This window comes from Perognathus longimembris, chromosome 11, assembly GCF_023159225.1.
Source record: "Perognathus longimembris pacificus isolate PPM17 chromosome 11, ASM2315922v1, whole genome shotgun sequence".
In the NCBI taxonomy this organism is placed as follows: domain Eukaryota; kingdom Metazoa; phylum Chordata; class Mammalia; order Rodentia; family Heteromyidae; genus Perognathus; species Perognathus longimembris.
This window is the reverse complement of record NC_063171.1, coordinates 7,397,124-7,413,851: the sequence shown is the minus strand read 5'-3', so window position 1 is coordinate 7,413,851 and position 16,728 is coordinate 7,397,124. Positions and strand designations below refer to the sequence as shown.

At 35.3% G+C, this 16,728-nt stretch overlaps 1 protein-coding gene across 1 annotated transcript; it reads right to left on the bottom strand.

Annotated features, from left to right (window-relative positions):
• Nucleotides 1–2,067: 2,067 nt before the first annotated feature.
• On the bottom strand, nt 2,068–2,991 carry LOC125359819 (olfactory receptor 1038-like). Its single transcript, XM_048357701.1, has one exon. The coding sequence runs from the start codon at nt 2,989–2,991 to the stop codon at nt 2,068–2,070; it is 924 nt and encodes a 307-aa protein (XP_048213658.1).
• Nucleotides 2,992–16,728: the final 13,737 nt, after the last annotated feature.

Genomic DNA, 16,728 nt, shown 5'->3' with positions numbered 1-16,728 from the left:
AATAGTAATGTGCTCCAAATTTAACAAAGTAATGTATTTTAGAACATATATATATAATATACTTATACATCTAGACACATGTATATATATATATATAATATATAATATATAATATATTCATGTTCATCCAGAAAACATTTTTCTCTCCAAACTTAGTCATAACATTTGGGCTAATTATTTTTTACTATTCTTCATAAAATATATAATATTTTCATCCTTAATAGCTCAAGAACATTTCTTTTTTTTCATTTTGAAAAATATACATGAGTACATTAATGTAATTCAACATATTAATAGGAACAAGGACAAGAACCACATCATCATCTCAAAAGATGCAAAAAAATCATTTGCCAAGATCCAACACCCCTTTATGATGAAAGCTCGAGAGAAACTAGGAATCCATGGACCATTCCTCAATATAATAAAATCTGTACTGACAAACCTATGGCCAGCATTATACTTAATGGTGAAAAATTAAAATCATTTCCTCTAAAATCAGGAACAATACAAGGATGTCTGTTCTCTCTACTCCTCTTCCATATGCTGTTGGAATTCCTATCCAGGGCAATAAGCCAAGAGACAATTTTAATGGGGTCCAAATAGGGAAAGAAGTAAAACTCTTCTTCTTTACAGATGACATGATCCTGTACTTAAAGAACCCCACAGACTCCTATGTTCCCTGAACTGATCTAAAACTTTGGCAAAGTATTACGGTATAAAATTAATCCACAAAAATCAGTAACTTTCCTGTAGGCCAACAATGAAAAAAAGAATGGAGCTGAAATGAGGAAAGCAACTCCTTTTTGCAATAGCCTCAAAAAATATATCTATGAATTACCTTAATCAAAGAAGTGAAGACCTCTATGGTTACTAATTCATCTCAGCATCTTACCAGGTCCCTTACAATTTCTTCTTGACTCATTTTTCTAAGTACTATTGAATTTCCATATATTTTCAGAATTTCCGTATTTCATCTATTAATTTCTAGTTTTATTCTATTATTATTTAAGGGATAGTTTTTATTATTTGAATTCTTTTAGTTTACTAAGACTTTTGTGGTCTAACATTATTTATCATGGAGTATGTTCCATTTGCACTTGAGAAAATAATATGTATTGTGCTTTTCTGAAAAGTAAATGCATTCCTCACAGGTCTTCTAAATTCAATTTCCCTGAAAATTACTGTTATTTTTACCATAAGTAAACAGTCTTTATGCCAGTTTCTCTGAGGTGTATTTGAATAGCAAAATCTGCACATGTATGGGTTTATGTATTGGTATGTAACATGTGTGTCATATCAAAAGCAGGCAAAAAAAACCTGATTTCTACAGCTTCAAAATCTTGTACATTGTATGTCTAAATTTTATTTTGCAAATGTGAAAAAATTAAATACATTATTTACTTAAAATAAACATAATAACAAATCTATATCTACCTAAACAACGGTAATATTTGTTTGGCCCTAGACTCTTTAAAATATTCTAATTCTTTCATTTTCATGGTTATATGCTAGGAAGCTTCCCTACATTTTTCATCCCATCAACTTGGTTAATGCAGAAGCACATTTGATGTTCAATGAATATCCAAAACAGAAGTATATATTAGTTTTGGACAGTAATTATGTCTTTAAGTAACAAAAGTCTTAGCCTCTAGTATCAAGTAATGACTGTGTCTACATGCTTCTCCAGGAACCAGCCATCAAGAAATCTTTAGCCCTCTCAAATAAGACTTATAGAAAGAGTGCCTTTCCTCTGTCTATACAGAGATAGTGAGGCAATCGACAAAAAGAACAAAAGTTGCTTTTCTCAGACTGTCAGGTCTACTAGGAAAATCAAAATAGACTAAATAAGTATGGCTCCTCACTATCTTTGTCTCAAACTAGTCATGGAACAGAAGTTATGAAAATGCCTACATACAACTGATTAAAGAAGTTCCACAGTAGATGACAATTCATAGTTTATAATTTTACAAGATGCACTATGTGGTCTAGTCATCAAAAGACAAATTTGTATAAACATACTAGTTCAGGTACCATACAGAGCCATGTACTCAGTACAAGAAAACATATCTACTTGGATGGACCAAACAACTTCTTCAGTGCCATATGCATGTCTCTGTTCCTCAGACAGTAAACAAGGGGATTCAGGCTGGGTGTGAGAATAGAGTAAAATACAGATAGTACTCGTCCTTGAGTGGGAGAGTACTGAGAAGTAGGTCTGAGGTAAGTAAAGCTTCCAGTGACATAAAATAGGACAACGGTAGCAAGGTGAGAAGAGCAGGTGGAGAATGCCTTCTGACGGCCATTGGCTGAATGAATCTGAGCAATAGTAGAGATGATGAGAACATAGGAGATGATGGTGAGGGTGAAAGCACTGAGGATAATGCAGCCACCCACAGCAAATCCAACCTCCTCATTCATGTGATAGTCACTGCAAGAGAGTCTCATGATGGGGGTGCTGTCACAGAAGAAGTGGTCGATGATATTGGGCCCACAGAAAATGACAGAGAAGGTGTTGACAGTGTGGAAGATGGCATAGAGAGCTCCACTCAACCAGGCTATAATAACAAGCTCTGTGCACAGCTTCCTACTCATAATGACCCCATAAACAAGAGGCCTGTGGATGGCTAAACAGCGGTCATATGCCATAGATGTGAGCAAGAAGCACTCAGAGGCACACATCATAACAAACAAAAAGAGCTGAGTCACACACTCCCCAAAGGAAATGGCCTCAGTGCCAATTAGAGAATTGGCCAATGCCTTGGGGACAGTGACTGAGGTGTAGCACATGTCCAAGAAGGACAGATTTTTTAGAAAGAAGTACATTGGTGTATGGAGGCGAATGTCTATGGTCACAGCTGCAATGATGGAGATGTTCCCCAAGAGAGCAAAGAGGTAGATAAAAAGGAAAAACAAGGTGCTAATAAGCTTCATTTCAGGCATGTCTGAGAAGCCCTTAAGAATAAATTCGGTTACAGTGGTCTCATTTTTCATTTTCCTTTCTAAATCATATATAGAATCAAATAGCAGTCAAAAGGATTAAGGGTATTTGAGAAATGTGGTGTAAAAGAAAGTCACAAGGTGGTCCATAGAGGAGCATAGAGGACATATGGGAGCATATGTCCCAATCATAATTCACCATTCTCACGCATTTGGGCCTTGTTTTGCTCTTCTTTTTCTCTTGCTGCTTCACTGAGAGATAACAGATTCTAGATCAATGAATAAACAGATTATTTAACAAAATGGCTAGGTACACAAATTTTGAATACTATTCATATTGAATGTCAAAGATGAATGGTCTTATTCATATGAAAATTATCTACAAATTAAATGTTACAGTCACTATATTGATGTTGCTCAGGAGATGGGACAGGGAGTTGATTGTAATTGGAATGTTCACCCTCCTAATTTATTTCTCCTTATTTTCTTTCTTATTTTCTTATTTGTGTGCCAGCTGTGGGGCTTGGATGCAGGGTCTTGCAATCTTGCTTGGCTTTTTCTGCTCAAGGGTAGTGCTCTACCACTTGTGGTACTTGAGCCACACCTCTACTTTTGAGGTTTTGCTGGTTAATTAGAGATAAGACTCTTTAAACTGGGGTCTTCAGATCTTAGCCTCCTGATATCTCTTCAGGCATGAGCCACCAGATCTATTTTTTCTTATTTTTTTTCAAATTTTTACTATTTTTTCTTATATTGTTTATGAGGTATAGATAATCTCACTAACTTCATCTCAACTGGCCTCTAATATTATGTGTATGTGATTATTCTATGAAAGAGAAAATAGTAATGTTAAAAAAATCAAATGAACATACTTAAATTTTGAAATTACAGTTTCATGTATATGAAGATAGATATGTATAGATATATAGAGATATATAGAGATATATGTGGAGAGAGAGAGAGAGAGAAACAGCACTACACTTCAATTAAGGACTATCTACTTGCTAGGCTGTTGTTCTACCACTTAAACTCCATTCCATGCTATTATTTGCTTTACTTATTTTTCAGATAAGCCCTTACATTTTGGTGGGCTGGCATCAAGAACTATATCCTGCTTTCCATAGCCTCCTTCACCACCACCATGGCCCATTGGTATAGATAGGGTATTGCTAACATTTTGCACAGGCTAAAGAATTGAGATCCAACTGATATCTATCTCATGAGTAGCTGGGAGTTAAGACTTGAGATCTCATCTCTGACCATATATTCACATTTCCTAAGATATTGTATGGTCAAAAGCTAACAAATTCTACTGTTCTAATCCACATAGGATTTATAAAGTACTACAAGTTATGAGTTTTAGGAAATGTCATTGGATTACTTTGGCAAGGCTTCCATAACAACATAGCCCATAATGGTTGGTAGAAAACAATACAAATATATTTTCTTACAGCTTTGAACCCAGATGTCCAAACACCAAGTGTGGGGCAGGGGCCATTCTTCTCAAGAGCTGTGAGGGAGGGATACATTCTAGCTTTCCCTCGGGCAACTGTAGATAGTTGTGTAAATAACTTCTATGCCTATCAGTATGTAGATTTGTTTTTATGATAAGGACTGGGTTATGATGGTTTACAGGTCCACAACAATAATCTCACTTTCTCACTTTGATTTAATGACTTCTCTAAGAGTCCTATCTCAAATACAGGCACACTCTGCAGTGGGCGAGGGAGGTGGAGACACAATTCAATCCATTAGAGTCCGTAAGAAACAAAGCATATTACAGTTTTGTCTTTGAAGAATATGATACCTAAGTACTATCAAGGACAAAAAAGGAGGATTCTTGGTCTTTGTAATAGTGACCAGTGGTGGAAAGTCTAAGCAGTGACTCAGTCATATTTACTTCTATCCATCCTCAACACCAATGTGGTGTTGTAATAGTTACAACAGTTAACCTTCTTTGATTAGCCAGTGTCCACTCAGAATGATTGAACCATTGTGCTCTATAAGTCAAAGAACTGTGATCACTGAGAAGCCTCCATGAAAACTCAGATTAGGATAAGCAATGTACTCACTGCCTTACATATGAAACTAACTCCTCTGTACTTCACTCTGACAATAAAGAAATTGGAAAAAAAAAACTTAGTAGGTTGTTCCACTTAGAAGCAGTTTCATTTCTTAAGAAAATAAATTATACTGGTATCTAGAGTTAATACATTTGGCTCACTTACCTAACGAAGAAGTTTAAATAAGATAACGTAAAATCTTTTCACCCATGTCAATATGGTGAAAGTAGATTTAGAACAGAATCCTTATCAGTTAACATTCACCTCTAAACCAACCATTTTAGTTATTAACAAATTATGGTTTAAGAATAAGATAAGAGGGCTGGGGATATAGCCTAGTGGCAAGAGTGCCTGCCTCGGATACACGAGGCCCTAGGTTCGATTCCCCAGCACCACATATACAGAAAACGGCCAGAAGCGGCGCTGTGGCTCAAGTGGCAGAGTGCTAGCCTTGAGCGGGAAGAAGCCAGGGACAGTGCTCAGGCCCTGAGTCCAAGCCCCAGGACTGGCCAAAAAAAAAAAAAAGAATAAGATAAGAAACAGGGGCTGGGAATATGGCCTAGTGGCAAAAGTGCTTGCCTCATATACATGAAGCCCTGGGTTCGATTCCCCAGCACCACATATATAGAAAACGGCCAGAAGTGGTGCTGTGGCTCAAGTGGCAGAGTGCTAGCCTTGAGCAAAAAGAAGCCAGGGACAGTGCTCAGGCCCTGAGTCCAAGGCCCAGGACTGGCAAAAAAAAAAAAAAAAAAAAGATAAGAAACAATTTGACAAGCAGGACAACTTAAACATTAAGTGAACCTGTGCATTTGTGTAATACTGGGGATGATTTTATTATTGTATGCTGACAGCCTATTTGTTGCCTGACTCTAATATCCACTTAGATTCACACCTATAGAGTAGAGCTTTAAATTAATTATTTCTGAGACTATTGGGAGTAGAACTGTATTCTTCTGCTTTAGACTTAGTGCTAACTGAATTAATAAATATATGATTAGCTTTCCACACCATGAAATCAATGAGGAAGAGTACAATGCCCACTGCCCACTAAATCAGTACTTGTTCTACATTGCCATGGGCCAGATATGAGAAAAGTATCTTAAACTTTCTAACCTTCAACTTCTTAACTTCCAGGTAGAAATCGTTTTCTTTGTCTTGAGTGCTTTATTATAAGAGAATCAATAATGTAGAAAAACATGTCATAAAATTACTATTTAATGTAAATAAAAATCGTATGATACCAAATATAGACAACAGAAGATAACATAAATCTTTTTTTACTGCTAGAAAAATTACTTCTTATGGAAGTTGTGGCTTACACCTATAATTTCAGCTACTCAGGAGGCAGAGATAGGAAAACCAAGAGTTCCAGGCCATCTGATGCAAAGACAAAAGGCCGTATCTCAAAACCAAAATTAAAACAAAAGGCTTAGGCTGTGGTTCAATTGACAGAGTGTTTACCCACAATATGGAAAGCTCCCAGTTCAATCTCTAGCTTTTAATTACATATACAAAATAATATATCTTTATGGACTTATTATTGCACAACTTCTTATTATGCACCTGCTGATTGCCAACAACTAAATCCAGGTAAGTTATAAGGGCATAATTACCACTCTCTCCCTTCAAGTTTACCCTTTATGTTCTTTGTTGCTTATATCATTTTGTTCATTGTGAATAAATTAGTTTCCCTGAAGACAAATATCATATCATAAGTAATTAGTAAGAACATTTTGCCTTTTATATCATTTACTAAGAAAATGTACTATTGTAAATATAGAAGTAAATAGGTGATGATAATGTAGTTTCAAGTGTTTATAATATATTTCAATGATATATTAAATTATCATATATAAATCTCTCCAATTCTTGAAGCTTATTATAGACATATAGTATATACACAAATACGTACACAATATGTGTATATACACATTCTTTTAAAAATGTTTTTAAATTGTGTCAGCACTGACAATATACTTTTCCACATCAGTGTACCTAAACAATAACAACCATTTACATACCATTTTCACTGCATTAAGTATTACAAATAATCTAAAGATAATATATAATATATAGAAAGATATGCACAGAGAATATGGTAAGTGTAATGCCACTTTACATTACAGACCCTAGTATCCTTAGATTTGGTGTTTTCAAAAGGTTCTGGGTCAGATCTTCAATGGATAACAAAATAAGACTTTACATATTGTACATACATCCCACAAAAATATCTATATATTCATATGTATATAACAAATGTGCAGTTATTACATGTCCGCCTTTGAGATACATATATAGAGACAAACAGACTTATTTTAAGCACCAAGAATAACGCCCCCCCACAAACACACTTCTCTCAGAGGTTATTGTGCCATATAGGTTCCGAGCAAATGAAAGGAACAGTGAAAATATTTGAAGAAAGGTACTGATGAGGTAAATTTCTCAGAATTGGAAGGACTGTCATGGATTGATAGGTTACAGACTATAGCTGGAGAAAACATGCAGGTTTATGAAAACTCTATGTACATAGCCAAATAAGTATGGTATTTGGAGAAACTCTGCAAAGAATGCAACAAATTATATAATATTCATTATAGCTCTCATTAATAACTACATATATTTTTTATGTGTGGCCCACTGATAACAATGTTCTCCTGTGTTCATCTTGAGTCAGACCACCTTATTCATGCTTGTTCTATATTATTTTCATAGCATTAACTTTATTTTGTTGTATTTTTACATATCATCCAAAAGCATCATTACTAACTTCTGAAAAGGAAAATAAGCAAACAAGTACCTATAATTTTGTTATAAGTTAGAACTACATGTAAAAAAAATAAAGTTTAAAATTTATCAATTGAATTAATTCAGTTTTGCAGTGTCTTCTCCTCCTCTCCTCTGTCTCTCTCCTCTCACACACACACAGCAAAACAGTAACAAAATCAATTTTATTAATCAAAACTTATTTCTTGAAAAATATTAGTGTAAATGGATATTTGAATTTAAAATATTATAACATGAATATCCACACTAAAATGGATTCTGGATGTTATGAAATGAACTTACCTTTTGTATTTCTCAAAAATCTGAATATAAATGCAGATACTGCTAAACCTATATTGTTATACTTTTGCTTCACAAAATGTCAACATTTGCAGAGATGAAGCAATTTTCAATCTACATTTTCTTTACTAAAATGGGAATGTTACCTAGGTGATTTATTTTAATCACTGTGCTAATTTATCTGTAAATATACTTAGGAAAAAAGACTAAAATGAACAGGGAAATCAAAACATTAAAACAGAAAAAATACATTCAAGGATGGATAGAGATAGAGCTGTGGATCAGATCAAGGACATTTCCAGGGATTAAAAATAAACCATGGACAAAAGTTAGAGACATTGGTTAGACCTGGAAGCACAGATTTGAATATAACAGCAGAAAGAATTCAGTGCTGAAATCAACTCACTCAGACCTTTCTTAAATTGACAGAACTTTGTCTAAGATGAATATCCAAAGATTCACTCTGAAAAACTGCTTAATCACCCTAAAAATGCTCTAATACTTTCCTTCATATGCAACAGCAATATAGATTAAACCACCATTTACCTACATGGATGGCATTTATAATTTAATCTCTGCTATTTAAATTAGTAGAGGGCTAAAAAATGGTAATCCTAAGAGAGAGACTACAGATTATTCTCTAGATTCTAGACCAGCCAGAGTGGCTAGAGTAGTTCCCTCTGGACCTAATTTTTGAAAGAATTCCTACAAGGCCTTCTCTAATTAGTTCACTCAAAATATCCAGTAGTTAGTAGTTCAACCCATATGTGCATAAAAACCCACATTAAATGCCTCTTTGTTGTTGGAAGAGAAGTTAAATGGTACTAACATAGAACTTAAAATCGGGCTGTCTACATGACTAAATTGTTTGTTCTTATTTGAGTGCTTGTGCAATGATTCAAGAAGGTGCATTTTAAATTGCTGCAGTTTGATCTCTGCTTTCCCAAGTGAAGTATTGATATGGTTCACAAGTAGTTCACAATTAAAGAAAATATTCAATATATTTAAAATAATTTTCTGAAATAAACTCTTCTAATTTTGTTGTCTTTATGTTCTCTCTTCATGTTCAACATGAAGTGTGTTCATTATTTCAAGGTACATAAATCAATTAATGCTGAATTTTATGCTTGATAACTATTTAAATAAGAAAATAATTTGTTATAAAGATTCATTATTTTTATTACTTTAAGAATTTTCAAAATAAGTATGAGAAATGAAGTTACTTCTATGAATGCTAAAATACTAATAGGACTATTGTGAATAATGATTCAATGAGCATTAGGAGTACTAATATCTCTTCAATATCCTGATTTCAAGCTGGGAATTGTAATATTACCCTGTAATCTTAGCTATTCTGTAATCTTGATTTGAGGCCCATCTGTGCAAAAGTGGAAGATCAGGGGAAAATCAGAGGAAGACAACTAGAAAACCATTTTGGTATACAAACCAAAACAAGAAAAATAGACCTGAAAGGCTTAAGTGATAGAGAACTTCTTTAGGAAGCACTAGGCCCTCATTTTAATCACAAGTACTCACAAAAAATAAAAAGTAATCTTGATTTAGTTTCTCCTGGATAAACACCTACATATAGGGTGGCTAACTTATTTTAAGGGAACATCCAACCTGTTTTTATTATTTTCTTTATTTCAGAAGTTATATGTTCCTATCCAATAAATCCCACAACATTTAAAAATGGCAAAGCTCTGAATTATTCCAGTAAATCTCCCATTACTCAAAAAAAAATTATGCTATTTGCTCTTTTTCTTCTTAACAACTAGCAAAACAATAAATTAAGCCAGATCTGATAGCATAATCCTATAATCTCAGCACTATGGTAAATGAAATAGGAAGATAGTGAGTCCAAGGGCAACATGGCTACATAAGAAAATCCTGTATCAAAAGTAATACTCATATGTAAATGTAATATAAGCTATATATGCCCATATATAATTAAATTAAAAAATATATTCTGCATGTGCCAACATATTCTCTTGTTATATCCACATACATAACAACACACAAAATTCAGTACTTTTTTTGTTCACTAACAAGAAGCAAGATGAAATTGAAATCAAGAGAAACAACCCCATTCAAAAACCATTAGCACCTAGAAATAAACTTTCATCAAGGTGAAAAACCTCTATAATGAAAACTATAAAACACTGAAGAAATCAAAAAAGAAATTGTAAGATGGAAAGACTTTGATGTGTTCACATTTAAAAGAGAAAGCGCAATTAGTTTTGAACTGCTTTCTTTCAGATTTATTGTGAAGTGTAACAATCGGTCCCAGCTTTACAACCTTAACTAACTGAAAAACAAAAAAAAGAGAAGCAGAAAATTACATAAGATGTGAATATATTGAAATTTAAGATTGTTTTCTTGTGTTGAGTGCCTCAAAATTGTTAATATCATATGTCTCTTCAAATTAGCATATATATATTACTCAGATATAATGAAAATCTGATCAGCTTTGTTTCAAAAAATAAATATTTGACTCAAGATTTTATGGACAAGCCAAGAGGGTGAGATCTGAGGTACATATTTTGAAACCAGCCCAGGCAGGAAGATTTTTATCTCCAATTAACCACCAAAAAGACAGAAGTGGAGCTGTGGTTCAAGTACAAAGTGCCAGCCTGGAGCAAAGAAGCATGTCCCTTGAGTTCAAGCCCCAGTACTACACACACACATACACACACACAGACAACTTTATAGTTGTAGTAGTAAATGTCAGAAATAATAAGGTCTGAATCTGCTCCCTCTTATAGAGGCACCAAATTACAATTGAGAAATAGCAGAACCAAAAAGTGTTACGAAACAGAAAAGTGACATGATAAATTAGCAAAAAGTGTGCAGCTCTAGGCCGAGACTGAGACAATTCCGAATCTCCTACAAGATATATGCCCATTGAGGGACTTGGTGGAAAGTGACTCTCCTTGTTTGACAAACTAGGGAATCACAAGAGATACTTTATTTTGATCCCCATATTTCACAGAGCTATAGAAAGGTACCATGGTGAGAAAGGATCTATTTGAGTCTGAGGCCTTGAAAGATCTGAAAACAAACCTGACTCAAGGATCCATGAGATGCCTAGTTACAGTGTCCAGAAAGCAGTAATCGTGTCTAATGTAATGTCCTGAGAACAAGAAAAATCCAGGAGGCACAGCAAAAGGTGGCCAAGGAGTTGTACTTCAACCCCAAACTCAGAATCAGAACAGCCTCCACCTTCAAATACTGGCCTGTGACTACCTTGTCCCCAAACCCAGAACCCAGAAACCAGAGTAGCCTCAAACTCCAGACTTTCAAAGGAGCCAGACTCTTTCTACTCCGGCAGGCCTCTAGGCCTCTCCTCAGGCCTCAGGCACCTCCTCAGTCAGTCCTCAGGCCTCTAGGCCTCTCCTCAGGCCTCAAGCCTGTCAAGGACTCAGGCACCACTACAGGCCTCAGGCCTCAGGCCTTAGGCCTCTACGTAGGCTCAGGCACAGCTCAACTCAGCTCCACTTCAGTTCTGGCAAGCACCTCTCCACCACTCGCTTCTCTCCCTCTATTCTCCTCTGTACAAACAGCTGCTGCCCCCACTCCTGATGCCCTGGCATTCTAATGCCCCACCCCTTACAAGCCCACTTGGAAGTGTCACTGTGATAGTAATGCCAACTGTCACAGTGACGGGGGAGGGGGGGAACGTCCTGCCCCGCTGGTTATCACATTAAAAGAAATGTACTGGGGCTGGGAATATGTCCTAGTGGCAAGAGTGCTTGCTTTGTATACATGAAGCCCTGGGTTCGATTCCCCAGCACCACATATATAGAAAACGGCCAGAAGTGACGCTGTGGCTCAAGTGGCAGAGTACTAGCCTTGAGCAAAAAGAAGCCAGGGACAGTGCTCAGGCTCTGAGTCCAAGGCCCAGGACTGGCAGAAAAAAGAAAAAGAGAAAAAAAGAAATGTACTCATTACCTTACTTATGTAACTGTAAGTTCCATTCATCACCTCACAACAAATTAAAAAAAAAAAAAGGCAGCTACATGAGACTATCCTGGAGAAGAAATGAATCTGATATGGGCTTGCTGAGAAGTTTAAGGGGGAGGAAATCATAGGCAGTGAGCATGAGGTAGCCAATTGCTATTTCCTTCCTGGAAAAGAACAACTCTGGCTAAGGATCGTCATGGAAACAGAACAATGAACAATGGCTGTCAGAATTCTCCAGTTCCTACAGCCAACTGGCTGCAGGGTGCTTATAGTAGTTAGGTTAAGGAATAAACTGGAAGACTTGAAAATAGGATCAACCTCAGCCGACGGTGGCTATAGTGTCTGCCAGGAGATGGCCTTAAAAGGTAGCCATGGACAAATAGATTATCTAATGCATTCCCGCTGAGAAACACTAGAAACAGTGAAAATCTGTTTTGTGGCCTTACTGCCTGAAGATTGCAGCAAGAAAAATTCAAGGTCTCCAGATGTGGGCAGATGCCCAGCCCCCAGGAACTGGAGTTCAGCTGTGGATGATTGTTCCTATGTGAGGATGAGGGCTGTAAGCACAGGACTTGAGGAATCACATGATTTTCTCTATCCCCCTCCATCCCACAGAGCAGTGAAATGCTAGACAGATCAGTCAGATTGCCTAAGTCCCTCAATTATCTACCACCAGGGCAGAACTCAATGCTCTACTCCCCTACTATCTAGTACATTCAAGGGATACCCCTAAGCGTCAATGACACTGAAGGTACAGACATGGGGGTCTATGCATCATGTAGGAACTTGTCTAGTGCACAGACTTCAAAACTGCTTTGTGGTCCACTTTGAATGCCAATAAACTATGGGAAATTTCTAAGGAGAAAAAGCATGGAAGCAGAAACTGACCCTGGACTGGCCCCATCTCCAACCCACATACCACACCAAATCATACACTAAGAGCTACAAGAAACTCTCCAGTTAGTTTTCCTCTTTGAATGGGAAAGTTCAGCTACTGAGCTACCCCTTAGTCCAGTGGTGAGAGACTACACATTAACTCTTCCACTACACAGCCTTGCCCAGAACACTAAACACTTTCCTCAAAATGTGAATACAGAAGCACAAGTCCTAGTGCATAAGCACAAGAAATATGAAAAATCTAGACAACATGACCCAAAAATCAACAACTGTACAGTAAAGGACATCAACAATAGTGTAGGGGATGAAATTTCAAATGATTCAAAAATAGATATAAAAATGAACAATGAGACCAGGCCTGAAACAAAGAAAAATTCTTCCCATCTACATGTTAACACACACAAAACCTATCCTTCATAATTGAAAAAGAAATTTTTAAAAATCTATGTAATAAACAAATAAAAGGAATTTATGACCACTAAGCAAACACTGTAGAATATGCTGAAAGGATTCTATATGGGGAAGCAGAGGCAAACACTGTGAAAATATGAAGAGCTAATCATCACCAGATGAGTAGACAAGAAAATGAGGTTTAGGAAAGAATAAAACACAATGAATTTTCAAAAGTCAAAATTGCAGGAATTACTATACACTTTGGATGGTAACAATTCTGAATATTCAAGCCATTAAGGTTTATTATGTGAGAAAAGCCATCTTTTCTATCAAAGCATATTGCTTTCTGTCAGTCTTGTGAGGATTGTTTTTATGAAAAGCTTCTGCTTTGGTCAGATGGTTTGGTTTAGTTGGTTGTGCTTTGTTATATAATGTTCCTTTTACACTTTGATTAAGAAACCTTGTACCTGTTGATTAAAACCATGGTGTTGCAGATTGTGAATCTGAGCTCAGCCAGTCTTAGCAGAAGGGCAGGGCCCACTGCATTAAGGATAAAAGGGGAACAAGTGAAGTGGCTAATATCAAAGCCGGTAAGGAAATCAAAATACTGTAAAACAAGGAAATAAGCATCCTGCTGCAAATAGGCAAAATAAATCAGAAAACTTACTTTTAGAAATTGGTACAAATAGGGATGGGAATGTGGCTTAGTAGTAAAGTACTTGCCTAGCATGCATGAAGCCCTGAGCCCAAGTACCACATAAACAGAAAATGTCAGAAGTGGCGCTATCAAGCTCAGGGACAGAGTCCTGGCCCCAAGTTCAAGACCCAGGACTGGCAAAAAAAAAAGACAGAAAGACAGGCAGAAAGAAAGAAAGAAAGAAAGAAAGAAAGAAAGAAAGAAAGAAAGAAAGAAAGAAAGAAAGAAAGAAAGAAAGAAAGAAAGAAAGAAAGACAGGCAGAAAGACAGGCAGAAAGAAAGAAAGAGAGAAAGAAAGAAAGAGAGAGAGAGAAAAAGAAAGAAAGAAAGAAAGAAAGAAAGAAAGAAAGAAAGAAAGAAAGAAAGAAAGGAAAGAAAGAAAGAAAGAAGGAAGGAAGGAAGGAAGGAAGGAAGGAAGGAAGAAAGTTGTTACAAATGGCCAATAATATATGAACAACTTGGGGAAAAATCATGTTAAGTAAAATAAGTCAAGCCCAAAGAGACAAAGAACAAATGTTTTATCTCATATGTGAAAGTCAGAATTAATCTGTAAATAAATAAATACACACTTTGGGATCGTAGCCAAAATGTAAATAAATGTATTAATGGAAATATGATAGATTCATGGCGGACTTCTAAGCAACATGTTTCCTTAGAAAGGCTAACTCACAGTTCAAAACAACAAACAAACAACAACAAAACACCTGGAATTAGTTACTAGAAGGTAGGGGAGGTAGGATCAAGAGAAGAAAGGTAGATGAATGAAGAGAGGCAGGAGGGAAAATGGTCATAAATTTCAGTGCATATCCTGGGGTTGGAAATATGGCTTAGCGGTAGAGTGCTTGCCTTGCATTGATGAAGCCCTGAGTTCAATTCCTTAGCACCACATAAACAGAAAAGGCCAGAAGTGGTTCTGTGGCTCAAACAGCAGAGTGCTAGCCTTGAGCAAAAAGAAGCTAGGGACAGTGCTCAGGCCCTGAGACCAAGACACAGGAATGGCAAAAAATAAAAATAAAAAATAAATCAATGCATATTCTACAAAATTAAGAAAATTGAAGGAAAGGTTGGGTTTTAGAGGGATGGAAGAGGAAAGTATATGCATTCATATACTACTTTATTGAATGGCAACTTGTTTGTACAACTACTTAAAGATAGAAATAAAATTAAATATATGCATATTTGTGAACAAATTTCCATCATCTCTAATCTCATCAGCAAGGTCCAAACTGAAAGCACAATATTACTTCATACCTATTCTAGTGGCTATTATCAAAAATATTCAAGCTAACAGCATTGGTGAAGAGATGGAAAAACGTGTTAGTATGTATATAAATCATAAAGCCAAAAAAGCTAAAAGTGGGAATCCCACTCTGGGCATATAACCAAAGGAATTGAAATCAGTACATCCAACAGATACATAAATTTTCTTGTCCATTGCAACTTTGTATGCAATGTCTCAGGTATAGAACCAATCTATGGAGCCTACTGAGAGGTGAGTTGCACAAATAAAGTGGAATACATATACAGTGGAATACCACTTAGCTTTGAAGAGGTGGGGGATTCTGAAATTTATGACATAAATGTGTGACTCCACAGGACATTGTATTGGCAGAAATAAACCAGGCATAGAGGGAAGAATCCCACTCTCATATGTATATGGAATTATAAAAATTAAAACTCACAAAAAGAACATAGAGTATTGATAACCAGAGGATGGAGAGAAAAATAAGATTTTTCTTAATGTTATAGCATTTAGTTAAGTAAGAAGGTAAATTTGTGATGACCTATTGCATTTCTTAGCAATATTAGTTCATACAAATGTATCTTTCAAAAATATATAAAATTGAATTGCAAATACTTTCGCTAGAAAAAAATAATAAATATTTGAAACTATGGAAATGGTTAAGTATCTGTTAAAACATTATACCATACTCCATAAATATATACAATTATTTGTATATTAGAAATAAAATTTAAAATAGTTTAACTGAGACAATAGGAACACTAATCATATAAACTTGTACATATTAATTCATACAATGCTTTTGTTTATTGTATGAGTGAACAAATACCGGTACATTAAAGCATTTTAGGAGTGACAACAACAGTACTTCTTTTCTAAAAAAATAAAATGCTAAGAAATATAGAGAACATCTTACCTGAACACAATATTATGTTCATTAAAAATCAAAACAAATATTTTTCACCTGAACCTTCATTGTACACAAACCTTTATACTTATTCTTTATCAGACTATTGAAGATAAAATTCTCCTACTATGTAAGTGTAATAATTGAGCTTAAAAGTATTGGTTCTAGCCTATTTGATCACACTTTCCAAAGAAGGAAAATAACTGAGAACATACTAAAATTAGGTTTTTTGGATGTTTTTATTACATACATATATATGTGATTTTATTTTACTTGATTAATATATATATATAAATAACTCAAAATTAATGCAAGTATAATTTTAGTCTAATTAAAATACTTAAAGAGGAAATTTGCAATTAATAAAATGTTTAAGTTCATAACAGATAAAGATGAATATTTGTTCATAAGATCTAATATTTTTCATAATCCAAATTGTTTTCTACTCTAATACAGGACTGGACTTATGCCAATATAGAGAGTATTTCTAGATTACAGAAAATGTCCAATTAACAATGAGGAAAGGGTTTGGCAATATATTGGAAATATAAGCTCAGGAAGCTTT

Coding starts and splice junctions, on each gene's coding strand:
- LOC125359819 (XM_048357701.1), bottom strand. CDS start 2,991: ATGAAAAATGAGACCACTGTAACCGAATTTATTCTTAAGGGCTTCTCA.